Source organism: Laetiporus sulphureus, assembly GCF_001632365.1.
Source record: "Laetiporus sulphureus 93-53 unplaced genomic scaffold LAESUscaffold_4, whole genome shotgun sequence".
Lineage (NCBI taxonomy): Eukaryota > Fungi > Basidiomycota > Agaricomycetes > Polyporales > Laetiporaceae > Laetiporus > Laetiporus sulphureus.
In genome coordinates, this window is record NW_024468513.1 from 211,125 (window position 1) to 236,531 (window position 25,407).

The 25,407-nt window shown below is 51.6% G+C and overlaps 7 protein-coding genes and 2 non-coding genes across 9 annotated transcripts; 4 read left to right on the forward strand and 5 right to left on the reverse strand.

The window, feature by feature from the left end:
- The first annotated feature begins 34 nt into the window (after positions 1-34).
- LAESUDRAFT_672033 (DUF580-domain-containing protein) lies at positions 35-3,053 on the forward strand. The gene is made up of 18 exons (XM_040905481.1): positions 35-501; positions 558-670; positions 739-870; positions 944-981; positions 1,044-1,221; positions 1,291-1,317; positions 1,371-1,399; positions 1,463-1,597; positions 1,661-1,698; positions 1,756-1,903; positions 1,969-2,044; positions 2,107-2,126; positions 2,192-2,293; positions 2,358-2,423; positions 2,481-2,561; positions 2,618-2,660; positions 2,723-2,783; positions 2,847-3,053. Exons 1-18 carry the CDS (start codon positions 301-303, stop codon positions 2,895-2,897), a joined length of 1,539 nt encoding a protein of 512 aa, XP_040768395.1. The 5' UTR covers positions 35-300; the 3' UTR covers positions 2,898-3,053.
- Positions 3,054-3,097: 44 nt separating this feature from the next.
- On the reverse strand, positions 3,098-3,179 carry LAESUDRAFT_t17. The gene has a single exon. It is a non-coding gene; the product is annotated as a tRNA-His (tRNA).
- Positions 3,180-3,344: 165 nt separating this feature from the next.
- On the forward strand, positions 3,345-4,216 carry LAESUDRAFT_643994 (uncharacterized protein; the record flags this gene model as incomplete). The annotated part of the gene is made up of 5 exons (XM_040903819.1): positions 3,345-3,401; positions 3,458-3,486; positions 3,544-3,884; positions 3,941-4,024; positions 4,077-4,216. The coding sequence occupies 5 exons, from the start codon at positions 3,345-3,347 to the stop codon at positions 4,214-4,216; spliced, it is 651 nt and encodes a 216-aa protein (XP_040768396.1).
- Positions 4,217-4,470: 254 nt separating this feature from the next.
- LAESUDRAFT_734480 (uncharacterized protein) lies at positions 4,471-6,574 on the reverse strand (the record flags this gene model as incomplete). The annotated part of the gene is made up of 10 exons (XM_040910516.1): positions 4,471-5,154; positions 5,215-5,538; positions 5,587-5,653; positions 5,709-5,796; positions 5,862-5,946; positions 5,998-6,159; positions 6,218-6,245; positions 6,298-6,339; positions 6,392-6,478; positions 6,531-6,574. 10 exons carry the CDS (start codon positions 6,572-6,574, stop codon positions 4,471-4,473), a joined length of 1,611 nt encoding a protein of 536 aa, XP_040768397.1.
- A 276-nt stretch (positions 6,575-6,850) lies between these two features.
- On the reverse strand, positions 6,851-11,467 carry LAESUDRAFT_747341 (ribosomal RNA-processing protein 12). The gene is made up of 11 exons (XM_040911468.1): positions 10,703-11,467; positions 9,907-10,652; positions 9,616-9,850; positions 9,245-9,565; positions 8,837-9,181; positions 8,552-8,777; positions 8,372-8,488; positions 7,948-8,321; positions 7,682-7,892; positions 7,296-7,627; positions 6,851-7,244 (listed from the first exon to the last, which is right to left on the reverse strand). The coding sequence occupies exons 1-11, from the start codon at positions 11,414-11,416 to the stop codon at positions 7,128-7,130; spliced, it is 3,738 nt and encodes a 1,245-aa protein (XP_040768398.1). The 5' UTR covers positions 11,417-11,467; the 3' UTR covers positions 6,851-7,127.
- A 438-nt stretch (positions 11,468-11,905) lies between these two features.
- On the forward strand, positions 11,906-12,006 carry LAESUDRAFT_t11. Its single transcript has one exon. It is a non-coding gene; the product is annotated as a tRNA-Asp (tRNA).
- Positions 12,007-12,118: 112 nt separating this feature from the next.
- On the reverse strand, positions 12,119-13,383 carry LAESUDRAFT_809597 (electron transfer flavo protein alpha subunit). The gene is made up of 3 exons (XM_040914151.1): positions 13,088-13,383; positions 12,306-13,035; positions 12,119-12,245 (listed from the first exon to the last, which is right to left on the reverse strand). The coding sequence occupies exons 1-3, from the start codon at positions 13,303-13,305 to the stop codon at positions 12,147-12,149; spliced, it is 1,047 nt and encodes a 348-aa protein (XP_040768399.1). The 5' UTR covers positions 13,306-13,383; the 3' UTR covers positions 12,119-12,146.
- A 752-nt stretch (positions 13,384-14,135) lies between these two features.
- Positions 14,136-22,848, forward strand: LAESUDRAFT_741118 (P-loop containing nucleoside triphosphate hydrolase protein). Its single transcript, XM_040911125.1, has 29 exons — positions 14,136-14,699; positions 14,749-14,766; positions 14,825-14,848; positions 14,901-15,014; positions 15,063-15,112; positions 15,167-15,343; positions 15,396-15,932; positions 15,986-16,843; positions 16,898-16,916; positions 16,978-18,108; positions 18,163-18,214; positions 18,267-18,295; positions 18,352-18,493; positions 18,547-18,688; positions 18,762-18,912; positions 18,966-19,003; positions 19,058-19,262; positions 19,317-19,361; positions 19,413-19,514; positions 19,574-19,592; positions 19,646-19,852; positions 19,910-19,968; positions 20,022-20,194; positions 20,257-20,679; positions 20,740-20,779; positions 20,833-20,902; positions 20,966-22,402; positions 22,462-22,517; positions 22,572-22,848. The coding sequence occupies exons 1-29, from the start codon at positions 14,142-14,144 to the stop codon at positions 22,710-22,712; spliced, it is 7,017 nt and encodes a 2,338-aa protein (XP_040768400.1). The 5' UTR covers positions 14,136-14,141; the 3' UTR covers positions 22,713-22,848.
- Positions 22,849-24,324: 1,476 nt separating this feature from the next.
- On the reverse strand, positions 24,325-24,861 carry LAESUDRAFT_755354 (uncharacterized protein; the record flags this gene model as incomplete). Its single annotated transcript, XM_040912013.1, has 2 exons — positions 24,325-24,367; positions 24,428-24,861. The coding sequence occupies 2 exons, from the start codon at positions 24,859-24,861 to the stop codon at positions 24,325-24,327; spliced, it is 477 nt and encodes a 158-aa protein (XP_040768401.1).
- Positions 24,862-25,407: the final 546 nt, after the last annotated feature.

The window sequence follows — 25,407 nt, forward strand, 5'->3', positions numbered from 1 at the left end:
GGTTACGTCACACGAATGAAAGCTTGTCTCCACTGTCCGATGCCCAGCCCTAAAGCTTAAGTACTTGGGCACCGCCCAGCGCGGCCACGATGATACCGCGTGCTCGCATCTCCCAACTTGACAGGATACCCTCACGTTCAACACGAACACAACATATCCTCTGGCTGCTCGAAGGCGCTCTGAGTGGTCATATTTGAAACGAAGCTAGAGTCAACCTCCTGCGGTCTACATTGAACCGGATACCTTCACAACTCGAGCAGACTTGACCGATTCTCTCAAATCTACTGAGCTTACGATACCATGTCGAACTGGGGCAAAAACAGCGGCGCATATAACCAGCCCACATACCAGCCAGGGCCCACACCCAACTATGCGAGTCAGTATGTGCCTCCGCCAGGCCCGCCAGACGCGAGGGATGAGAAGTCTCCCTACGAGGGTGAACGCTTCCATTCGCGGAAAATAGGGAATGATCTTGGGTTTTTGATATTCTTTATCCTGCAGGTTTGTGTGGTTTCTGCTAGATGTTACCGAATACTGGATTTAACTTCTATCCGCAGTTTGCTGGCTTTATTGTCATATCTGCCATTGCGCTCAATGAATGGATCAAGTCTGGAGGGCTCGGCGGCGGGATAGGCAGCGGGGATACCGGAAACAGCGTTACTCTTAATTAGTGAGCGCGCTGTCCTATGAGCTCAGGGATTCTCTGATGACGATTCACATATGGTTGTGAACGTGCAGCCATACAGTGATCCTCCTTCTCCTCGTAACCGCAACTGCCCTGGTTTTGTGCACCATATATCTGATCCTCACGCGCACATTTACGCGGCTCATCATGCATTTCACGCTGCTGCTGTCTATCGCGCTCAACGTGTGAGCTCCGACTTCCTTACACGTTTACCCTGGGATCTGACCGTGTATATGCATCTGACTCGTCGTCCAACAGCGGTATATGCGTCTATTACTGGACAACACACTACTGGTGTACGTTCCAACTGCTTCCCTCCATCCTTCCCTTGCATTCACGGCTGACATACATCATCTAGCGGGAGCGATCATCTTCACCATTATCGCGTTGCTGTCAATATTCGCCTATTTTGGGTATCGATCGCGCATCCCGCTGGCATCGCTCCTCCTGCAGGTCGTCATGGACATCGCGAAGCATCACTGGACAGTATATGGCGTGGCGTTTGCCGCATTGGTTATCCAAGCTGCGTGGAGTGTGTGAGTTGCTGACCCTGTGGTTTATTTGGCTATAGTGAAGGCTGGGCTAACGCACAATTCCAATCATAGATGGTACACGTTTACTGTAATTGCGATGTGAGTTATAGGCATTTTGCCTGTGTTTAGAGGCTGAATATGCGCGCATTTAGCTATGCAAAGTGGACTCCTGGAAACCCCAGTACGTCTTCGGCTTCATCAAATATGTACGCATATACTCACGTTTCGTTTGCACACTGAATAGCATGCGGCAACGGCTCCTCCTGCTCTTCATCCAAAGTGGCGGGCCTCGTCTTTTATGCGACATTCTCCTACCTATGGACTTCCCAGGTCATCGGGAATGTGGCCCTTGCAACTCTTGCCGGCGGGCCGTTCGGCTGTGAGTATGAATTTCTGAGCCAATCGTTACATTGAACTTAAGGCCGCAAATGCGTTTTCTTAGGTTGGTATTACTTTGGGCCTCGCGATCAGGGCTTGATGGTGCGCTCCCAAATAATTGCTGACGCAAGGGTCGTGCTCATGTGAGGTTCTCAATAGCCACCACATCCGACGCTATCTTCCTTCCGCCGCGCTTCCACGTTGTCCCTCGGCTCGATTGCGTTCGGCTCGCTCATAGTCACACTGCTGGACCTGTTGAGGCTTTTGCTAAACATGATCAGGAACAATGCTAACCAGGAAGGGCATCGTAAGTGCTTTTTCGTGTTGGTCAAATACAGCACTCTTTCACGTATTGATATCGGACGTACACAGCTGTGGAAGTGTGTCTTGCCCTCTGTGCCGAATGCTTCGTGGGATGTATCGAGGGGATGGTGCAGTACTTTAATAGGCGAGCGACTACTAGATGCTAGCAGTTTCTTTGCTGACTATTATTTGGCACTCCGCGCTCAGATACGCATACATTGAGATTGGTGAGTCTATTTATCGTTCCATTCATGCAGCAGCGTGATAAAGGCTGACGTATGGCGTCGCGCAGCATTGTACGGAAAGCCGTATCTCCAAGCCGCTCGGGACACCTGGCATTTGTTCCAAGATCGGGGAATCACTGCGCTCGTCAATGATTCCCTTGTTGGGATGAGTAAGTCACTTTCAGTCAACTCTTTAGGCTACTTCGCCCGCTAAGTAATGTGTTCGTCTGCCAGCTCTCACGTGGGGCGCTTACGCGATCGGGCTGTTATGCTCGCTCTTCGCGTACCTATACCTCCGATGTACGTCATCCTTTGTGACGATCAGTGGTGCAAAGAGTTGATAATTGGCTCGCGCAGACACGCATCCCTCGTATAATACGGACGGACAGTATACTGCGCCCGTGCTGCTCTTCGCATTTTTGATTGGCGTCCAGTGCAGTCAGTATTCGCCATGATCTTCACTGCCCTATCCTCGCTGATTGTGCATTACATAGTGATGACGCTCTCGTCGGTCATCGAAGCAGGCGTATCTACGATGTACGCCAAGTGTTGCGTATACACTGAAAGAAGCGATACTGACCACTTTGGAATTTACGTAGCTTCGTTGGACTCGCGGAGGATCCCCAGATCCTTGCTATGCGTGCGCCGGCACTGTTTGGGGTAAGCTTTCTTGTATCCAGATATATATGTTATTCAGGCATTGAACACACCTTCCGCTCATAGCTGATTGCGTCGACATATCCACAAGTCGTTCAGGGTGTTCCCAGGGTATGATGTATCGCCAGAGATATGTTCGTAGTGGTGGATTATTTCGTATGTTAGCAAGTTTGCGTGCCTTGTATGTGCTTGGATCTTCGAGCAACCTCATATGAACACTACAATTGTATCAATCGTCTCAGCGAGATGTAACTGCGATACGACAAGATGGAGTATGAAGAAAGCTAACAATGCGAATTTGCAAAACAAAAAGATGCTGTCCCAGGGAGGATTCGAGCCTCCGTCTTCACGGTTTAAGAAATCCACAACGTGATGATCTAACCACTAATCGACAAGGACCAATGGAATTGTTCGCATAAGTATTATACAACCTACGTCAGACGATCGATTTAGTTCGGCCCCGCATTACGCAGTCTCAAGCCTCGCCTCCCACTCCGGGGGACGTTAAACTTACTATCGTCAACACCCACAGCTCTTCTCTGTGGTCGTCGACGAGTGGCCAAAATGAGGAAGGCATCCTACATTGTCGCTTTCGTCGCTGTGATCACAACGCTTGCTTTGGTGAGGTGATTTAAATTTAGGGGCGCACCCGTTTGTGTTGACTTAGGGTCGGACAGAATATCTTGTCTGTGAAACGTCCCGATTGGTGCGCAGATAGATTTGATATCGAATGCATTCCTGACCGTGTATACTTACCTTGTAGGCTCGTCGTGAACAACACCGAGGTCCTCCACTCGAAGATTACAGTCCAATATGGCCTCACTCAGCGATGCGACCGGCAAGTGATTGTCATCCCTGGCCTCCCGGATGGCAGCCGCCTCGCATACAGCGACTATAAATGCCGCCCGTTCCCCAACCGTGTTACAGACAACTGCGAGAAGGAGAACAAGGTGTTCTGCATGGTGTGGAGCACCGCGGGCTACTTTGCTGAGCTGGGCATCGGTTTTGGGGCCGTTGCTTGTTTGGCGCTTCTCTTTGGCGTCAGCACCCACTCTAGGAGAAGGAGGATTTGGCGGGCGGTCGCTGGTTTGACAGCACTGCACGGTATGTCTATATGCTGAGGTGTCAGGATGTGACGATGCTTACTGTCCATTCTGCAGTTCTCTTCCAAATCCTTGCGTTTGCTGTTGTGACGCATCTATACCGCTTGGCCTGGTACCCGACGTTTGAACGCGCTCGTCCAGGTATGTGATAGCAGTTTGTCTGATTGCATTCTGGAGCCAATGATCCGTATAGGCACCGCATATGTCCTCAATACTCTATCCTGGGTGTTCGGCGTCCTCGTGACGGCCGGCATCATTACGACGGGAATATCTGCCAATAAAGGCCATCGCTGGGCCGCTGGCAACAGAGCATACCGACCGATTGAAGGATGACTAGGATTGCTAATGAACGCCACTCATGAACCTCGCTACCGGATGACATCTTGTACACGCGTTTAGCTCTCCGTCTACCAGCATTGCTATGAACATTTGGCACACTTGTTGTTTCTTATTCTATCTGTATTCCTAGATGCCGGTTGCGCTAAGTAACCAGATACCAGTACGATTACGATTTACACGAAATGTCACAATATTTCCTTTGCTATCAAGATGATGAGAATCGCTTGATGCTGGTGTCCGTGTCCGCATCAGAATTCGTCCTCCGGATAATCCACCTGGTCGTAAAGCCTGAGCGTCTCGTTCCAATCCCTCTTCCTCCTCCTGCGAATGGAGAAGTACTTGGCCTTGCTCGCCCACCGCCCCTTGACCCTGCCCTTCTCCTTGCCACCTGTTTCGGCGAAGTAGTGTTCTGGATCTGTCGGCAAGCCCAGAGTGTGTACCGCTAGGTCCATGACGCGCGCATGCAGCCGCTCGCGGACCGCGCGCATATCACGCAGCCGCGTTCGACCCATGCGCAGTAGCCGCACAAGCGCAGCGAATGCACGGAATGCAGACACGGCATCTTCCAGCCAGCGGAGGGACATCCACATCAGGGCGGGGACGCAGACAGCCGTGATGGGAGCGATAGGGAAGGTGAGCAGGACGGATCCGCCCCACACGCACAGGCCAGATATGAACCCGTAGATGAGCTTATACTGCGCGATCTCGTCCCATGTGTCCCAAATAGGACCCGTGCGCTTGAAGCGAGATACCGCGATAAAAGTCGTAATGAAGACCGGGAGCCAGAGGAGCAGGCCGGGCAGGGAGATGCTAAACAAGAAGATGGACCAAGCCAATCGCACACAGATTCGGTATATGATGACATGCGGTGGAAGAGGTCTGCGAATACGGTCATCCTTGACTCCCCACAAAGAAAGCTGATTCTGGTATTCCTGAAACGCGGGCGTCTATGATTGAGGACATTCTCTCCATCTCGGTATAAATTCTCGTACCTTCAAGTCACTCGCCAACCGCCGGATTTTCTCATCCTCCCTCAGTGCATCATCCTTGTTGACGATATCCCCGTCGCTGCTGTTCTCGAAGACGGGTCTCTCGGCCAGCTTGAATGCCTCTAAGAAGGTGCGCACCACACGGACATAGTCGCCGAGACTCATGGTCGTCCCCAGAGGTGCATATATGCGCGCAGCCGATTTGGCACTGCGGATCATATCCCATGAAGGAGCATCAAAAGTGCCACTACTGATCTGCTGGTGGAATCGAGTGGTCAGAGCGCGAATTGTGCCGTGGTCGACGGGCGCTAGTAGTTCGGGGTCGCTCTGAAAACTAGCTCAGTGAGGTGTACCATTAGCAGCAATGTCGCTGACCTTCGGAGTAAATTTCATGGGAGGGTGGAACGTGATCAGGACATCCGATCGGAAGTGCTGGCGATGCCTGAACGCGGGACGGTGTTAGAACGATGTGGAAGAAGGAATGACGCTGTACCGACATATAAGTTATAGAGCATGTCAGTACGCAAATCTCGAATTCAGGGTCGTCACGATTCCGTGAGAGTGTATCAGAAACAAGTCGAGCGACTGTTGGCAAGAATAAAACATCCTGATTATGACGTACGGAATTCCAATCAATTTACTATACTGACCTCCCGTTTTCAGCGGCGCTATGGTGGGATGGTACCTGCTCATGCCTTCCGGGAATAGGCACACCGCATCTCCGTACTCTAAAGCCTGTATGGGATTCAACTCGGGGTGAGATGTGCCAATCGAGAGTATGCATACCTCAATCAACTTGACCATCACGGCAGAGTTGTCAGCTTGACCATCCGGGAAGTCTTTCCGCCGCTTGATTGGCACGGTGCCAGCAGACTCAATCAACCAGCTTGTGAACGTTTTCTTTCCGAACTGAGTTGACTTTGCCGTGAGACGCAGCAAATTACGCCTCTAGGGTGCATAAGCCCTGGCATCATGCCAAATTCCTAGTTATTCAAGCCAGACGTACCTTCGATGGTATGGCGGTCACTAGCAGACTACTCGCATGGTTAGCCTGCATCTTACCAGACATGCATGATTGTCCCTCACAGTGCGTCTGTAAGCGAGTTGCTATGGTTGGCGCATACAATGCTACGTGCCAAGTCAAGACATGGACCTGACAGACCACCTTTGGAAACACTACCATGGCACTCCTCGTGGTGGAATTAGATGTGCATTCTCGACGACAATGGTTCCGTAGAATATCTTGAGTACGAACTTGAAGAGTAGTCTAGCTGTTTGTCAGCATATGACGTCTGAGCTTGCATACTTCGAGCAAGTACCTAATGAAGAAAAAAGACCAAGGCGCCGAAGAACCTTTACGCATAGGTAATAGTCGTAGTCGTGAGTAGGTCACCAAGCATCAAAATTAGAGGAGTATAAAAGCAAGCAAGCGAGGCCGATGCATGTACTGGTGAGTGGCTGCGGGGATGGAGCAGCCTGCGAGGAGCAACGTTTTCCCGCGAGCCGTACAAACGTGCGTCGGCCACTAGTTACGGCAATACTGATGTTGGTAACATTACTGCATGGGCCTGTCACTAGCTGAACGCTGAGCGCTGAGCGCTGATCATTCCACGAAGGCGTCGTTGACACCGTTGCTGACGCGCACTTGTAGTACATGAATGTAGTCTATGTGCTGTTGGCCTGCCCTTCGCATACTCATGAGACAGTCTACCTGAACTCAGCAGGTTCGAAATGGAAACATTAAAACATAGTATAATGGACGAGGATCCCAGTCGATACAAGTGGATGGGCATTTTCCCGCGAGCTTCATCCTCAAGGGGAGGTCTTCGCCGATTCCATACTTGCTAGCATACACAACATCCAAGGAGTAAGCACTGTTATTGCAGGACACATCGCACTGAACGACAGCGACAACCTCATCGTTTGCCCGCGATCCCAACCCGATTCCGGCGTCCTTGCTTTTTCGCTGCCTGTGACAGCGGTACATAAGCATATGGCTCCACGCCACCCTTTTTGATATCGCCTCCAGCTTTCTATAGCAAAGGATGAACTTTGTCTGTCTTCACGCATAGATGTATCCATACCTTCGCCTTGAACTCGTGTCCCAGCCTGACATTAGTTTTCCTCTTGTTCTTCTTCCCAGAAGCCGCCGTGCCCGCATCAACCATCTCGACATCTTCGTCCGCATCCTCTCTCTCGCGCCTCCGCTTTTTCGTATCCTTATTGAACTTGATGCGCCCGTTGGGCCCACGCGAAAAGCCGTCCGCAGAGATCAGGCTCTCTTTGTACAAATCATCCTGGACAGCTCCTTCGCCGTCGTCCGAATCCTCTTCGTCGATGACCATCTTGCCAGTATCATCTGTTTTGAAACGTGCAGCCTCCTGGCCAGGCTTGCGGCGTCTACCAGCATTGGCATCTGGAACGGTGATCGTTCATAAGATTTTAGCATGCATGACGTGGCGGAGCTCACCAGTGAGTCGAGATGATGCACCCTGCAGAAGGTCCATGGGGTCATCATCATCCAGCCGTAGACGAGCGCCACCAATTGTGCCCTTGGATTTGCCACCCCGTGTGTGTGACTCAGTCGGAATCTCATCATCACTATCTTCGATCTCGCTCTCGCTTCCATACAAGACATCTTCGAAGGCATCACCGCCTGTCGCGCGTTTGCGCACAGGTTCCTGTTCATCGTACCCATGAGCATACTGCGATTGCAGAGGGGGAAGATGACATTACCTCTTCGTCTTCATTCTCCGCATTGAGTGCCTTCTTCCGCTTAGCCCTCTCTTTACGCTTCTTTATATTCACTAGGACCTTGCGGGCCTCCTCTTCTTGGGCGCACGCATATACGTCTTCCCAGCCGAATCGCCTGATCATGCGCTCAAATATATGCCGTACCTTAGCCTTGAAATGATTCTTGTGGTCGTGAGACCATCTTAGCAAGGCGGGGACGAGCTCCTTGAGATGTGGCCGCAGAAGCTCAGCAGGCATGGTATGGACTGCCAGCTTGATGAAGCCCAGAACGGACTTGACGATCTCCCGATTCGCAGAAGTCACAAAGACCAACATCGTCGTGAATATCTCGGTCTGCATCTGCGGAGAGATGGAGTCTACTATGGGTTAGTAATCAGGCCGCGTTACCCAATTGATTAGTGCAAACCTTTGAACTCGAAGACTAGTCGTGAGATCGCCGTAACCGTGGCGCTAATCATGTGCGGTGTTGCTCCGGCCAGACCGCCGGCGACCATGGTCATGTACTCCTCCATAGTAGCCTTAGCTGTAAAACGCTTGACATTAGCCAATGGAATTCCTACTAGGACGTTGAATACAAATTACGCACCTTCTGGCGCCTCGTTTTGGTCCATCTCATGAACCATGTTGCGCCTGACCACACCACCCTCGGCCATCTTCCTGCCCATCGCCACAATGAGGTCAAATGCTGCATTCCTGGCTTTGACAGACGGCTCCTTTGTGCCAAGCACCGCCTCTGGGATGATAGACAGGAGTAGGTGCAGGTTCGTGGACTGAACCAGCGACAAAAGCTGCGTGAGGAGATGGAAGCGGTCCTGGGAAATACATGTCAGAGACAGGCTATATCTACAAAAAAGGCGCTATGGACGCTGACCTTCTTCGCGGCAGCCGTGAGCCCGTCGACATTCTGCTCTAGCTGTTGAAGGACAGCCTGAGGATCCACAGCGGCTTTGCGACCTTCCGCCAGCCTGGTGAGGATGTTATATCCGCGCTTCTGCACGCCACTATCCTTGTTCTCCAGGATCTCGCTAGACAGACAGAGGTTGAACAGTGCAGTGGCATCCGCTGATGATAAATGCGGGAGGACAAGGATCAGCAGGTCCTGGGTGACGGCAGTAATATTTTCTGCATCCTTGAGGCCATTGTCTCTTGCCGATTGCAGCTTCGTCAGATTCTGTTTGAAGAGCTCCACAAGCTTGACATATGCTCCAGCGATCTCCTAACAATGGAACGTGACGTGTGAGCGAATGGGCAGCATAAGACATTCATCGCGAGTACGGACCTGCTCACCCGCGATCGTGGCCCACGCGCTGACGACACCGCCTACCATGCCTTGGTTATCCCGTCCTACACTGCTAAACACATTGAACAGAACAGCGAGCCAACTTTCAGCCTGGGTGCGTAGAAACGCAACGTTGGCTGCCGCTGCCTCTGGCGAGATCGCGTCTTCGCGCACGGACTCAGGGAATTTACTCGTCTCCCCTGATGTAAGCGCAAGGTTAGACTCTACCATGATCTTGAGTGCCTTGAGAATAGCGGGACGCAGATCCGTCTGACTGTACAGCAGCTGCGAGAGGAGTTGAGAGAATTGCTGTGTCAACGCCTACACGAATGTCAGCTTTCGCGCGCTTATATATCCAGTCTGCCACTGACTTGTTGGAGGTCGATGGTGCCCCAACAGTACCCCGGGAGCCCTGCCCAGACCTGCTCCACCAACACAGACCACACCTTCGCCTCTGACTGCCGACCTTCTGCGGCGGCTTTCTGCTGTAGGTCGAACATACGTTCCGTAAGCGGCACGAAGTACGTTACGAAGTGCCCCAAAGGGGATGGGTGAGGTTGTGCGAGCAGAGGCAATAAGAATGCGCGCGGTTCATGACCAGCTTGTCTTTGACAGAGTGAATCAGCGCTATGGACGTTGATGCCTATAAGATGTTGACGTACCTGTCTGCCGGCTCGAGGTTGAGCGGCAAAGCACGAAGAATAACTTCCGGTCCTAACACTCGCATAGCTGTGCTGAGGACGCCGTCCGCAGCCTCCTTGTATTCGAAAGTCCTATTTGGCCGTAATCCGCCCACCTTCGTGATAAGCGGCAACAGTAACAGTTCTGCAGCGGTAGGTGATGTGCGAGATCCACCCCGATATCGCAAGTGATTTACAAGCGATGACACCACGGATAGCAGTTCTGCGATGGACTGCGCAAATGTCAATGCGTCGAACGCCCTCGTTGTCTGAAAAATGATCTTGCCGATCACGGACTTGTGCTCCGCATGCTTTCTCTCCTGGATCGCAGCATCGATGAGGGACGGCGTAAAGCATTGCGCAACCATGTCCAGAGCCTTCGCAGCGCCCCTCCTCGTAGCCACATCTTCAGACTCGAGCAGCGGCCACAGTGCCTTCCATACTTTCGCTACCTCCGCCGCACATGCATCCGGGTCAGCAGCATGGATGGCTAGCATGACATTTCCCAAGGTGGCAGCCCATGATGGGGAGAGGATGGCGTCCGTCTTAAGCGGAGTTGATGCAAGGACAGCATCCAGGATGTCCGCGAGCTGGTCTTGGATCGAGCTTGCTGGATCTTCCACCGATATGCTGAGGAGATCCGAAAGTATCGTAAAAGATGATTGGGTGAGGTATGAATTGCCAAGGAGTGGAAGAAGGAGGATAGACGAAGTGATGGTAGGGAGGGACTGAGAGGGTGTCAAACATGCAGCGGTAATCCATGACTGAACAGACTTACATTGAGCGGAAGGTTAGGCAGGACAGGGCGTAATAAAGCCAGAAGATGGACAGCAGTGTCAGAAATATCTGTTTCTGCCTTCTTACCTTTCCTAGGCGGCGGACCGGCATGCACTTCATTCAGCGCAGAAACCATCCATTCAGCAACGAGTAGAGCATATGGATGCCGCAACATGGGCATGGGAGGGTTTTCGAGAACTTCCTTGACCAACTCAGCCGCCTTTTTGCGCACCTTCGGCCGTGGATCAAGCGTCAACTTCAAGATGAAGCTGAATGCTTGCCGCAGTCCAGGAGTATCCAGCTGCTGTCGCTCGAGAGCTTGGATGGTTGAGCCATATAAACCGAGCTGGGATCGCAGCGGAGGCGCATGAGGCAAAAGCATAGGGAATATAGGTGTCGTTAACGAGATGACGGTATCCAGATGCGATTGGATGACTGGAATTGGGACATAGGGAGCGACAAGTGCGAGAAGATACAGCACGGCTGGAAGAATGTCGCCGTCGCCTAACGAAGGTCCAGTAGTGGGTGAAGCCTGCAGCGCGCCATCAAGGGTAGTCAGGAGAGCAGCAAAATAGGCGGTGGGGGAGCCTTCGGTGTTCTGCTCGCGAAAAGTTGCCTCGAGCGCGTGGAGGAGCGTCGCGGGAGTCTTTTGGTGCGGGAGCGAGGAGGATGTATGTGGCCTGATCTTGGAGAGTGCCTGTTCTATATCTGCCATAACTAGTTGGATATGACTCTGCTGTCCCGACGATGGCAAGGCAAGCTCGACTTGCTGCAGTCGTCGCGGGCGCTAAAGAAATTTCGTGCTCGATCATTAAGCGCGCATAGATCGGCACACGTGACCGCGGTCCTCACGGTGGCGGTGGCGCGTCGCTTGATCGTCATGACCACAGATGTTGCGCACTCAACACCGTCGCAAATCCATGTGTCTGTTCTGGTCAATATCGGGCTCCTCATATTTAGGCTGGGTTATTACACATCTCGAAATTGACATGAGAATGACGGAATCTATTAGTACTGATCTCTATCAGGCTCAGTGAGATGACGCCCTATGGGAGGTAGAGGGGTCAGACTTGTTGCAGAAAGGCAGGTGTTAGCTGATGAATGGACCTGCATATATATATCATACACCGTGTATTTTGGTGAAGTTACCGGCGACTGCAGCTGTCGAGCTGCATATATTTATACGAAACGAAGCAACAATAAGTCCCTGGTAGTATATCGGTTAGTACACGCGCCTGTCATCCGTTGCGCCATATGGCATGGTTGTGTCCGCGCGAAAGCGGGGTTCGACTCCCCGCCAGGGAGTACATTTTGTTTCTGATTTGTACCTCCTGGTACAGATCATAAGTCATTCATCCAAGAGATCTTTGCGTCACACGTAGCTGCTTATTATAAGTCATCGAATACACCAAACAGTGTGCGTTGATCATAAATATAGACTGTTTCTACTGTTGCTTCAACTTCTGCACCAGCTCAGGAACTGCATCGTATAGGTCCGCGACAAGCCCAACGTCAGCAACCTGGAAGATGGGTGCGTCCGCATCCTAGTATGGAATATGCACTGGTCAACGCTGTAATTTTGGAAGCGGAGCAGCTTGACATACCTTGTTGATGGCAACGATCAGCTTCGAGTCCTTCATGCCAGCAAGATGCTGAATGGCACCAGAAATTCCAATGGCTATGTATAGTTCTGGAGCGACAACTTTGCCTGTCTGTCCGACCTGCAGGGAGTTGTCGGCATATCCTGCGTCGACGGCTGCTCGCGACGCGCCGATAGCAGCACCCAGCACGTCCGCCAGGGGTTCGAGAACTGCCTTGAACGTCTCAGCGTTCTTAAGCGCACGACCCCCAGATACAACACGGCTAGCGGCACCGAGATCTGGACGGTCCGACTTTGTGAGGTCGGTTCTGATGTGCTCGGTAGGCGGGTCTGCAACTTCAACAGGGTCCACCGCCTTGTCCTCTACTTGCGCACCGTCTTCTGAAAGGACCGCCGAGAATGCAGTCGAGCGAACGGTGAAGAACTTGAGTGGGATGGAGGCGGGTGCACACACGGTCGCGATCGCGTTGCCTGCGTAGATGGGGCGAGTGAACGTGGTTGCGTTGGATGCACTATCATGTTCGATGGAGGTGATGTCTGAGACCGCAGGAACGTCAAGTCGGGCGGCTACGCGGGGAAGGAGAGATTTGCCGGAGGACGAGTGCGCAGAGACGACGTGAGTGAACGGCGAGCCTTTAGAGAGCAACTTTTCCAGCAGTGGGGAGATGATTTCCGGCACTGGCGCAGCGTACTTTGGGGATGTGCTGTGCAACAGCTGACTCAGACCCTTGAGCCTTCAGACATAGTGTGATTAGCCAGGTCCATTAACTCTGCATGGACACTCACTTCTTCGCTTTCTGCACAACTTCCTGAACCTCCGAATCGCCTACGACAAGCCCTGTCACCTGCCCTCCCAGCTTTTGCGCAGCCGTAACTGCTGCCAGAGAGCCGGAATCAATTGCGCCGTCACGATGCTCCAAGAAGACAAGCGCATGAGGTCCGGTGGCGGTTGCATATCGCCTGCAGAACGGTCGGCAGGAAACACAACGGGATGCGCGCAACATGACGGTCAAGGCCACAAGTCACTTTCGCTCCCAGTGGGGAGGATGCGGGGAAATAATGCCTTTTAATAGCCGGGGGGAGGAGGGTAGTTAGTATGCATCCCTCCACGTGATCGGTCTCTGTTATGAGCGTCCGAGCCCGCCTTCTTGCCGCCTTCCTCTTTCAAGCTGACGATACCTTTCCGACAGCTGAATCGCGTTTGATGGTATTGCATGGCTCCCGCATTCATGAAGATTATGCTTTACCGAGCAGCACGTCACTCTTTCAATATGCATTATCTTAGAATCTGGTCTCGTACCTAAACCTCTTCACTCGTGCCCTGATAGTACAGAGTCTGTGGCGGGGTGCGAATGAAGAAGTTTGGGATGATGAAACCATTGGAATCTTACGTTTATGCCTATGAGTTTTAGGTGGAACATCAGAAACAGGCAGACGGGTTGCCTGTGTGGAAGGGCATGGTTACAAGCTTGCTGCACATCGCCAGTTCTGTGAATTCACCCGTGGGCCAATGGCCAAAGCGATTTTCATCGGTTTATACTACTGAACCAAGGCTTTCAAGAGGTATGACTCGCGTGGCTGAGCTACCTCAGACAGCTTGGTCGCATTATCCATCGTCAGAACGTCGCATTATTATCCAGACATGTGGGATCTTTGTCGTGATGGACATGCAGCCAAGCCGTGTAGGAAGCCCCTTTCCTATACAGACTGTAATAAATCCAGAACGTTCGAGAAATGATGTCCACGCGCGTTTATTGCCTAGCGCTCAGGCGGCCATAAAAGCACAAGCTTGCGCACTGCGCAGCGTAACCCGTCTTTTCTCTCCCGGATCCTTCACAGAATGACTGGTGAGATCTGTAGGTTCCACAACAAGCCTGGTGGCTGTCGCCGCGGAATTCAATGCAAGTTTCGACACGTCGATTCTCTGGCTCGGCAAACCAGTTTCCCTCCCGCGGCAGTGATGTCCATGGGCGAGACTCAAATCGCCGACAACGGTACCTGGCAGGCCAGTGCGCAGAATCCAGCGAATGCGAAAGCACCCTCTGGAGTCTGCTCGTTCTACTGGACCAAAGGGGACTGTAGTCGTGGTTTTCAGTGTCGCTACAAGCATATTGCAAAAGATGCCAATCGCCGCGACTCTCAAGGGCAAGATCTCCAGCCCTCGACAACTGCGATGCAAGCAATCGCGCCCTTCCTGACGAAAGAAGGTCTAGCACGGTTGGCCGATCGTGGCACGGACGGATTCTTCGCAGTAGATACATCGAAGCCCTTGAGCCCCTCGGAGGTCCATAACTACCTCAAGAGATTTCTCTTCGACAGTTACCGCTTCAAGAACGTCGTAGAGATATACTCGTTTTTGAACCTCATAAGCAACGCTACCGCAAATAATGTCAAATGGGTGAGTGACCTATCACACTCGTGCCGCCATATCTCATACGTCTGCGTAGACCCCTGAGGATGGCCAGGTACGATTGATAAATGATGAGCTCGGTCTGTGGTGGTCTCACAACATATATAAACCAGCTTCTGTTATCGACGCTGAGCAGTGTAAGTCCCCGTGAGCTTAACAGCTGGCAATTAGAATGACAGTATATCCCAGGGAAACGCTCTCTTGCGTATTAATGATATTATCCGTTGGAGCGACGTGTCTGTCTCTGCAGGTTCTCAGAAGACAGTCTTGTCTTTCCAGAGAGGATATTTACCTCTGCTTCGGGTATGCTTCTCGCAGTGCAAACATATATATAACTCATATGGTCGATAGTATTTTTCCTCTGAATTCGTTGTGAACAGTGTGGCGACCCATTCCGTCAAGTAGGCGATGATGACGTAGATGCTTCTCATTTGAGGTGCTGACATGATGCACAGCGCTCTGTATGCCCTCATCTTGGAGGATTTTGACCATTTCACTCAGGCCGTAGAGAGCTGCATGGAGCAAGCAGTCATGACTGCCAAGTCCTTTAAGGATCCTATCGCACCAGCTGGTGCTGCTAAGGATCCCACCGGAAGCCAGGTTATTGCGACCATCACCAAAGTATTGTTCGAGTGCGTTCAATGAGTATAAGGGCGCGTTGCATGTAACTGATCAATTTAAAAGGTTCATCACGAGATTTAAGAACGCTACTGCGACGCATCCATCCGTGTATCCTCTGGTCTTGAACCTGAGGAAGTGGACCGATGCTTGGATCTCAGGCATCTCGTCGACGCCTCCAGCGTTCAATGACGTATTCGCGACAACGACTCCTCAAGCAAGAGAACATATCATCCAGCACCTGAATAATCAAGTGAACCGGCTGGTTGCCATAGTTGACCGTAAGCACAACGAAACACAGCGCGCACAGAAGCGTGTAAGGGAGGTTCCGGTAAATCTGCAACCTGGAACGGATGAGGCAATCCTAGCTGCCTTAGAGAATTCGTACGAGGGGCCAGGGGAATTGCGACCCAATGGACCACGTCACGATAACGACTTCGTCAATACCTCGGATATTCGGATTGCACCGACGCATGACGAGCTGACATGTAGGATTCCTCCTTTCCTTCCTGCGAATATTTATGGTGCGCCCCACCCACTTCCGGCAGAGAGCATGGAGAAGTTACTTGACATTCAATTCCGGTTGTTGCGCGAAGAATTGACGTATGTGCCGCCCAATGTTGACATTGCATGTTTACCCATTCCGCGTTCTCCAGCGCTCCGTTACGCTTGTCTATCCAATTGTTACTTGACGACCTCCTGGCAACAAGGACATCAACTCGACTCGCGGAGTTATTGAAGGCTCGAGGTGGTAAATACCGTGGCCACGCTGAGGGACAGGAAGCGGTGCTCTTCAACGTTTATACCAATGTGGGGTTCTTGCCAATTCAGCCGGATCATCGCGGTCTCTCCGTGGGACTGTCACTCGACACTCCTCCGGGACGTGCGCGTTCTCCTCAGTCAAATGTCCGGATGACATTTTGGGAGAACATGGCGAGTAAGCGACTGATGCAAGGCGGACTTATCGCTCTGGTCTGGCAACGACCGGGAGATCAGGTCGCTGTACATCTAGGGACTATCGCTAGCTCCACGAAGGAGCTCGTCGAATCTGTAAGGCAGGTCGGAGATCGTGTCCGCCTTCGCGTGGCGTTTTTCGACCCCGAGGTTGAGCTTCGTATCCTTCAAGAGTTGAAGCATCCAGAACGAGAGCGTGTCGGCACGAGGGTCTTGGTAGAAGCTACGGTCATGTACGAGTCCATTCGTCCATTCCTGGAGGCGCTCAGGGTAGAACCAGAGCTGGTCCCGTTCAGCCAGTACCTCGTTCATCGCCCACCCGGGTTCCTAAAAATTGCAGATATCGCACCTCCCGCATATGCCCGGATACCGGACTACACATTCCAGCTGTCGTCTCTGTTTCCAGCCGAGGCAGAGGTCCAGGACCTGAAGCTATCCGTGACTGATCCGGCTTCAATCAGTGCTGCTCGTGAATTGCTCAGAACCTCAAGCCGTTTGGATTCGAGTCAGGCGGATGCTGTTGTAGAGGCGTTGACCAGAGAACTGGTATTGATACAGGGGTATGTCTGCGAGCATCAGTCATGACTTGCGCTGACAATTGGCTATCGCTTTAGCCCCCCTGGAACCGGCAAGGTGTGTATTCCCGCGCATCTCCCTCTTTCATGCCAGTAGTCGATCTGACAATCCATTACAGAGTTATACAGGGGTGGAACTTTTGCGTGTCCTGCTCGCCAATAAAGCAGGTCCGATTTTGATGATCGCCTTCACAAACCATGCACTGGACCACATGCTCGGGTCTGTGCTTGATGCGAAGATCACCACGAAAATTGTTCGTCTAGGCTCGCGCTCCGCCGACGAGCGGATATCCCAGTATTCCATAGAGAATATGGAGCATGTCGCAGGCAAGAATCGTCTCGATCGAGCCTTTGCGGGTAATCATAGAGCCCTTCGTGACGTGGAAGAGGAAATCAAGAAGTTGATGCATGAATTTGCGAAGACGCGCATAGAATCTCCCGAGATCTTGGATCACTTGCGAATGCAGTATCCGCTGCACCTTGATTCCCTCACAAATCCGCCTGAATGGGTCAATGTCCTGTATACGCTATCGCAGGATGATAGTGGAGAATCATGGCGTGTCGTCGGCAAGAACGGGCGTGGCGTCGAGACAGACGACTCTTTGTACACATATTGGAGAGAAGGCCGAGACCTCGACTTCATCGATTCAGCGAACAATCCGAAGGCGTCTACTGCTGAACGACATCCGTCTGGTTCTATGGAGCCCTCTCGTTCACGTTCGGGTCCGAACAACAATGTGTTCGCTGCACTGGCAAACGCGGACCCTCCGGAGGATGAAGAGATTGTAGATGATGCTGTTTCCCTCGATTCCGACGAGTTAAGCGACTCTGATCTGGAAGAGTTCCCCCCGGAAGAAGAATGGATTCATCTAGTGGAAGAGGCGGAAACCCCTGATCGTGACTCGGACGGTGCCCTCGAATTACCTGCCACCGACAGCGCTCTCGGTAGTGCGGAACCATTGCCGACAGATGGCATCCAAACTGATGATTTTGAGAATGTGCATGACTTCCTTGCCGCGTTCAACTATGTTGCTCCTCAGACTTCCGGCACAGACAGAGACATTGCAGCATTGCTCGAAGACGGTTCCGATGATGTCTGGGCAATGACACGATCTGAGCGAGAACGTCTACATGCCCACTGGCTGGCTGACGTCCGCAGCACTCTGCAGGAGACCAGAATGATGGAGTTTGAGCGGCTTCGAGAACGCCACGCCAGTGCTTTACAGAAATACACTGAGGGGAAAAATGAAGTTCGTGCCGTGAATAAGTATGTTTAGAGGGATAGCACTGACCGGTCGCCACAGTCTCGACGGCAGTTGTTGAAGAATGTCGACATCGTCGGTTGTACCACAACTGGTGGGTCACGATGTCACATGGCTTGCGATTAAAATATTCACACTCACAGTAGGTGCGGCAAAGCTCACGTCTCTTCTGAAGGTATGTGACGTACATACTACGCGCATTGGAATAGGCGGTCATATCGCGATTTGCAGGGAATTGGTCCACGGATCATGCTGGTTGAAGAGGCTGGACAGGTTCTTGAGGCACATGTCCTAGGCAGCCTTGTGCCTACAGTGGAGCATCTCATTTTGATAGGTGACCCGCTACAATTGCGACCCACGCTGAACAACTTCTGTGCGTTCTAAGCTCTTAATTGTACAGCTTCATCTCTCACTATGCACAAACAGCATTATCCATGGATAACAAGAGAGGACGCATGTTGTTCAGATTCGACATGTCCCTCATGGAACGTCTGTCTAATTCTGAGCTACCTATGTCGCAAATCAATGTCCAACGTCGGATGAGACCGGAGATTGCAGATCTTGTCCGGTGCGTTTGACGACATGTGTATGCCCAGACCACCTGATACTAACCGAGATTCTGCACTGGTGGATCGCTGCAGAAACTATCTGTATCCGCGACTTGAGGATCATGACCTTGTAAAGCACTACCCACCCGTGCGGGGAATGGCAAAGGATGTATTCTTCCTCAGTCATAAACACAGAGAGAACGGCTCTGAAGACGATTCAGTCAGCAAGTACAACATGTTTGAGGTAGGATAAGCATGCTCATCGTATAAACTAGACTAACCAGCAACGTCTCTAAGGTAAATATGATCAAGGACCTAGTCTTATACCTGCTGCGGTGAGCGGTCATTGATTTTGATTCTATTGTGCTGTCTCACAAGGTAACTGACAGGCAAGGGACCTACTCCGCTGAGGGCGATATCGTTGTACTGTGTGCATATTTAGGTCAGCTTGCTCGAATGCGTGACGCGCTAGCCAGCGAAGTCGCTGTTGTCATCGATGCGCGTGATCAAGCGGAGTTGGACGAGAGGGAAGTGGACGGAGACGTGGAAGCGACATCTGGCACTGTGATAGAGCGTGTGAAAGTCTCTCGAAGGGTAAGCGCATTTTAAAAAAGATCACGGATAGACCCTAATCCAATTGTGGTGCAGGTCCGTTTGCGCACGGTGGATAACTATCAAGGCGAAGAGGCCAAGGTACGCAGCTGTTCTCACCTGCACTGTTGATCAGACTAATGCTTCAGCCAGATTGTGATACTTTCTCTCGTGCGCAATTCAGGCGGGTCTGAAGACGATGAAACTGTCTACGGGCATGCCTCACTTCAGAGGACCAATATCGGATTCCTTAAGGTGTGCATCGTGAAAGAGCGATGCTGTACGCTGTCGACTGACATTGTGCTTGTTCTCAGTCCCGAAATCGTACAAATGGTGAGCTGCGCAATTTCATCGTCTCATAGATCATCAGTCTAACATAGAGGCAGTGGCTCTCTCGCGCGCACGGGAGGGGTTATATATCTTAGGAAACGCGCCGGACCTCAGTTCGAAAGGCGACATGTGGCGTTCTGTGATTTCTGACTTGGAACGGAGCGGCTCTGTCGGAGACGCATTCCCAGTTCGATGCCATCGTCACCCCGATCATACTGACTACATCTCGAAACCGGGGCAGTTACCCAGAATTGCACCCGACGGTAGGTTCCATGTGTCATATGTAAGGCGGCTGGAGCTCATCATTGTATGATGTTCAGGTGGCTGCTTGCGTCAGTGTGACACACGCTTGCAATGCGGACATTTATGTCCCTACAAGGTCTGCATACGGTTTGACGGGGTTGTTCCGAACGCTGATCTTGTGCTTCGCAGTGCCACTCAGACGACCCGAATCATCTTGCAGTGGAATGTGTCCAACGCTGTATGCGACTCTGCGTGAGGGGCCATCCTTGCACCAAGCAGTGTGCAGACCCTTGTGGAAGATGCATGACTCGCGTGGAAAATGTGACCTTGCCTTGTGGCCACGTTACTCCTTACGTGCTCTGGTCGGTGGACTTAACATGGCCTGCGCTGCATAATGCTGACGTTATACTTCCGTGTGTGGTAGTTACCAACTGGATGAGCTGAGCGACGTACCATGCAACGTTAACGTTACTCGGCGCCTCACTCACTGCGAGCATGAAGCTGCAATGAGGTGCTCCGACGATCCTGCGCGGTTCGTATGTAAGGCAGTTTGCGGTGGTACAATGCCGTGCTGTGGACGTCCTTGCAAGGCGCGATGTCATCAATGCCAAGGATTAAACCGAGTCGAGGATGAGGATGAGAGCGTCGGCATCGTAGCTCGGCTGCAGCACACTTCACATCCTTGCGAAAGGCAACTCTACTGTGGTCACTTGTGCGGCAAAGCCTGTACTCAGGATCACGAATGCACGACGCTCTGCAAAGAGCCGTGTCGCCAAGTTTGTCGGCATGCTCGATGCAGGAACTACTGCTCGGCGCCTTGTGCGCCTTGTCAGGAGCCATGCACTTGGTGAGCTCGGAAGCAGCCATTGGTGGTCGAAAGTATCTTGACTATCTCGTCACTTGGCAGGCAATGCGAACATTACTCTTGTCCTGTCCCGTGTGGATCAGTGAGTCTTGTCCTCAGTTCCGAGTGTTTCCCAACCGCTTACACGCTATCAAGGTGTGCGCACGTCTTCCGTGTGATAAGCGGTGTAAGACAATCTTGCAATGCGGGCACAGGTGTCCTTCAGGTACGCTGAATTCGCGATTCAAACAACAGACGGCCTGGTTGAAACTATTGTGATTACTGTCAGTGTGCGGCGAAGAATGCTTTATCCAAGTGTGTCCGATCTGTGCAGTGGACGAAGTCCGCTCCAGTGTTGTGGATCTCATTATGCAGCGCACTCTAGCGGATGTGGAGCCAGAGAATGAGACGCTAGATGACCTCCTCATCACAATTCCTGCGTGCGGTCACGTCTTCACCGTGGAGACCCTGGATGGACACTGTGGCATGAGCGAATACTACAGACGAGAAGGAATCGATGGAAAATGGTTAGGCCTGCAAGCCCCTCCAATTGGGTTCCAGAAACCACCGACTTGCCCCACCTGCCGTGCAGCCTTAACCGCTCCTCGCTATGGTCGAGTCTTCAAGCGAGCTGACCTCGATATTCTGGAAAACAATGTGGCCTCATCTATGTCCCGTTCGCTTGGAAGAATTCAGGCGGATGTACAATCCATCGCGAAGGGAGAACTGGAGACACGTTTGCCCGTGGCTGCGGAGAAGATTCTCCCGGGGCGAATGAACGTTCAAGTGAAGGCCATCCTCAAGAAGCAACGGTCGTTATTAAGAGCCACACGGGATTCACCGATTCCTCGCCGAGCTCTCGATCCTGCAGACGGAGAACTGCACGGTATTCCTATCTCAGATGCGAAAGAGTGGAAGAAGATCACTTTTAAAATCCTTGCAGCTTATGGCGATGCTGTCAAAGTAGCTGAAACGCGTTCAGCTCATGTTCGTGCTTGGCAGGCTTCTTTCGCGTATCTCTTCCAAAACGAGATGGATCGCGCAGCATCAGAACCTGAGCGGGCACCAAAGAATCCACAGGAGTATGCAATGCGTGTCGCAAGAATGGGTGTAGGACAACCGCAACCTAGAGCTGATAAGCGTTTCGTGGTCGAGGCAATCTGGGTGACAATCAACCTACGGCTGATGCTCAGCGATCTCGGTGCTGTTTGGATGGAGGGATTGCACAAACGGGAATCGTATCCTGCTCGCAATCGTCGCGCGTGGGGTGCATATGTCTTGTTCATTCTGCGTTCCTGTGCGGCAGATGCGCAGATTGCCTTGGGCATCGCGGAGGAATCAGGCAGCCGCCGTCAAAAGACCAGAACTGCACTATTGCTCATGCGAGTGAGCTTGGAGCGATTCCGTTTCAATATCTTGATGGCGCGGCAAGACAGGAGATACCAAGAGGAGCGCACGAAGTTACAAGATGCTGCGGCAAATAATTTCAAAGAGGCGTCCGACTACGTCGAAACCGTTATGGAGGAGCACCGTCGTGCTAGAGGTGATGCGGCAGAATCTGAGGAGATTTGGCTTGCAGAGAACTTCTCGCAAGCAGCTATGGCCATCATCGACGAGTGGCGCGCGATCGAGAAGTCTATCAGAGAAGAGACATTCTATTCGCCGGTTTCATTAGACGAGCTGACTGCAGTTGCTCAAAGCTTCAGCTTCGGCAGTTCTGCATGGGGTCAGTGTCTTTTAATAACGAAGAATCAATGCGATGAAGCTGATGGCGTATTAACGCAGGGCACGCAGGGCACTTCTACAAATGCCCGAACGGACATCTCTACGTGATCACAGAGGTATGTCTTCTTCATTCGAGCCTGTCGGAGCTTGCTGACCATTTTTCCATGTAGTGTGGAGGCGCCATGCAGGAAGCATCATGCCCGGAGTGCGGAGAGAGGATTGGCGGTGGCTCCCATCGACTGATATCCACGAACTCTCGCGCAGCAGACGTCGAGGCATTGGCAGGAGCGGGTCCTTCTCCTTGGCAATAGAGGTATGATAATGGCGTAGAGTGACGTTCTAGTGAACGATATAGTGCATAAGCTCTCGAATGTGTCTGAAGATCTACGTGTGTTGGTATCGGTGATGTTTATAGAGACCTTTCGATCGAATAAAATTATGGCTAGCAGTCATGTGTGCATTGTGCGCCGTTGGCCAACGATCACCATCAGCTGTTGAGCGATCGCCAGTCGTGGTTTCAAGGAAGTTGAAGCGTTGACCGTCCTGGCAACGACCAGATTAATGGAATAAGCCCTCGGACTTACTTCCAAGAGATTGAGAGAGGAAGAGAATATAAATTATATCGTTGCGTTCACGGTAGTGTGTACAGCGTGATTAAGAGGCAAGATGCGCTTTGATTGCGATGAGCAATGTCCATCAACCAGTGGATCAACCAGTCCGGGATATCGATCACCCTTTGTCACAATATGCGGGAGCCGGATGGCGAGAAAGGGCGATGGCGAGAGTCACGGCACTGACTAGCAACTGCGGGCGGTATCAGACTCCTCCCCATCCATGCCTACGGGAGTTTAAGGGGGCTCATGTGAGAGGTGGTACATCGTATTTTGTACTATCAGCCACCTCAGCCACAATTTAGCCACATTTTCCTACTCCGCACTGTTTCACACTCCGAAATCTTATTGGCCCCCAACTCCCTACGGCGGCTGGCAGAAAACATCCGCAAACACCGGGATGTGGCTGTCAGGCTACCCCATTTAGTAACATTCATCTCCGAATTATGAGAATGAGATTAGGGTTTGATTGAATAATATATTTTTCGCAACCATGCACTTGCACAGCAGCTCAATCAGAGTGCTGTTGTATCTGTAATGCCAGCCATTCCATGTATCTTATCAATCTTTAAAAAGAGTCAAAGCAGTACCTTCCATGGTGTCAAGGGCAAATTTGTGTGTGTATGGGCTGCAAGAGTGCAGTGGGTATCGCAAAAAGATTTGTGGCCAGATCTCTCATGAATGGGTGACTTTCATTGCCTTTCCCACACAACAAAATTATAAGCAGCTCTGATAGGCAGATAGTGAGTTGTTTAAGCACTTCAACAAGAGTTTGGAGCATAGCAGCAGTGAAAATGACCGAAGAATGCAAGACAGTGCCTAGGATATAATATTCTATGATACGACATTTTATAGTACTCTCACCTGCCTAACTGAGACGTCGCAGCCACGCTCCGTTGCTTGCAGATGTTTTCTGCCAGCCACCATAGGGAGTTGGAGGGGAATAAGATTGTGAAGTTCAAATTATATGATGCCATCATGATCTAGCACGTGACCTTGATCAAATGTGGCACAGAATCCCTCCCCCCCCTCCCGGAGAAGGATGGGAAGGAGTCTGGGACGGTATATAAATTGTAATTAAAAACAGGACTGAGACTCTAGGACTCTGTGACTTGTCACTGTGATCGTAACAGATTTCATGGCAGTCGGTCACGAAGAGATGATTCCCGCTACGATACTTGTCGATTTGAAGCTCACAAGGCTCTCCGCGAAAATTAGCGACCTGAAGTGATCGCTCCAGCAGTTCATCATTATCTCGTGACCTCCATGGCTCCTAGCGTCACTCTCCTGTTTTCGGTGTGCTCATCTCTGTTCACTCATGTCGCTGCTCAGGGTACAGTCCAAGCTGATGGAGGCTGGATAGGACATTTCACGATCGACAGTCGATCGCAAAATGTCCTATGAAGTTAACAGACCTCATCTTGACATTTTTCTGGACATCACAGCCCTTAACGCAGATGTCAATCATGCTGCCTGTGCTGATGAGATCGTCCAGTGGCAGTTCAATTGTCAGGCGGACAATGCTGAAGCCATCTGAATTCCTAGGTGAACCGGAGATGGCTTCTTCGTCATAGGTCATGGAATTCATGACAGTAGGAGTAGGGTACAGAAGGGCAGTCAGGCGAAAGTCATCAGAGATGAAAGATGGGAAGTCGAGAGATGTTGAGTGAAATATGTCGTCAAGGTTCGCCGTCACATGAGAGCCCTTCGTCGCTGCAGGTGCAAGCTGGCCGTAGTGCCATTGGCAGTGAGTCACGTACCATTCTTTCTCCTTGTCGAGCTTGTCACCCATGCACTTGGACAGTTTCTTGAAGTTGCGCTTGGACTTTGCATCATCGGTATCAATCATGAGGTTCTGGAGATGTCAGATTCTCCAACTCAAGTTCTCGAGGTGCTGGAAGGAGCAGGGTTTGGTGAGATTCTTCTGTCACCTCTTCCACCACCTACCTTTAACACCATCCATTCAGCATGTCTATGTTAATGAGTGGCTCAGGTCGACCAAGTGCGATCGCAATGCCATCAGTGACCTGATCACCGTCCACTCCGAACACATTTACATTGTGTGTGCCATAATCATCAATCTGCTCTGTCAAACACTAACATACCTTTAACAACATCTTTCTCCCTGCAGACTGCAGGTTGTGGTGAACCTCTCACTCTGAACTCAAACTGTGAATGCATTAAGAAGCGATCCACTGCAGATGCTGCTAATGACGATGACACCCGACCACTGTGTCACAAATTCTCGCCACAAAGTCCGCACGTGACTTTTCTCACACCACAGATCACGTGCTTCACCAATATCTCATGCCACTCAGCCACAGACGCGACGCGTAGAGATCAGGTGATAGTCCACATCACATATTATGGTCCAGACCCGTGGATGATACGGTTG

Excerpts from the sequence above, each read along its gene's own strand:
- LAESUDRAFT_672033 (XM_040905481.1), top strand. The coding sequence starts at position 301 with ATGTCGAACTGGGGCAAAAACAGCGGCGCATATAACCAGCCCACATAC. Across the intron at positions 1,318-1,370 it reads ACGTTTACTGTAATTGCGAT|CTATGCAAAGTGGACTCCTG; the intron begins GTGAGTTATAGG and ends GCGCGCATTTAG. Across the intron at positions 2,784-2,846 it reads GTGCGCCGGCACTGTTTGGG|CTGATTGCGTCGACATATCC; the intron begins GTAAGCTTTCTT and ends TTCCGCTCATAG.
- LAESUDRAFT_741118 (XM_040911125.1), top strand. The coding sequence starts at position 14,142 with ATGACTGGTGAGATCTGTAGGTTCCACAACAAGCCTGGTGGCTGTCGC. Across the intron at positions 15,113-15,166 it reads GTGGCGACCCATTCCGTCAA|CGCTCTGTATGCCCTCATCT; the intron begins GTAGGCGATGAT and ends CATGATGCACAG. Across the intron at positions 22,403-22,461 it reads CTTCGGCAGTTCTGCATGGG|GGCACGCAGGGCACTTCTAC; the intron begins GTCAGTGTCTTT and ends GTATTAACGCAG.
- LAESUDRAFT_747341 (XM_040911468.1), bottom strand. The coding sequence starts at position 11,416 with ATGGCAGATATAGAACAGGCACTCTCCAAGATCAGGCCACATACATCC. Across the intron at positions 8,322-8,371 it reads ACTAGTCTTCGAGTTCAAAG|ACTCCATCTCTCCGCAGATG; the intron begins GTTTGCACTAAT and ends AACCCATAGTAG. Across the intron at positions 7,893-7,947 it reads CGGAGAATGAAGACGAAGAG|GAACCTGTGCGCAAACGCGC; the intron begins GTAATGTCATCT and ends TACGATGAACAG.
- LAESUDRAFT_809597 (XM_040914151.1), bottom strand. The coding sequence starts at position 13,305 with ATGTTGCGCGCATCCCGTTGTGTTTCCTGCCGACCGTTCTGCAGGCGA. Across the intron at positions 13,036-13,087 it reads GTTGTGCAGAAAGCGAAGAA|GCTCAAGGGTCTGAGTCAGC; the intron begins GTGAGTGTCCAT and ends CTATGTCTGAAG. Across the intron at positions 12,246-12,305 it reads TGATCGTTGCCATCAACAAG|GATGCGGACGCACCCATCTT; the intron begins GTATGTCAAGCT and ends ATTCCATACTAG.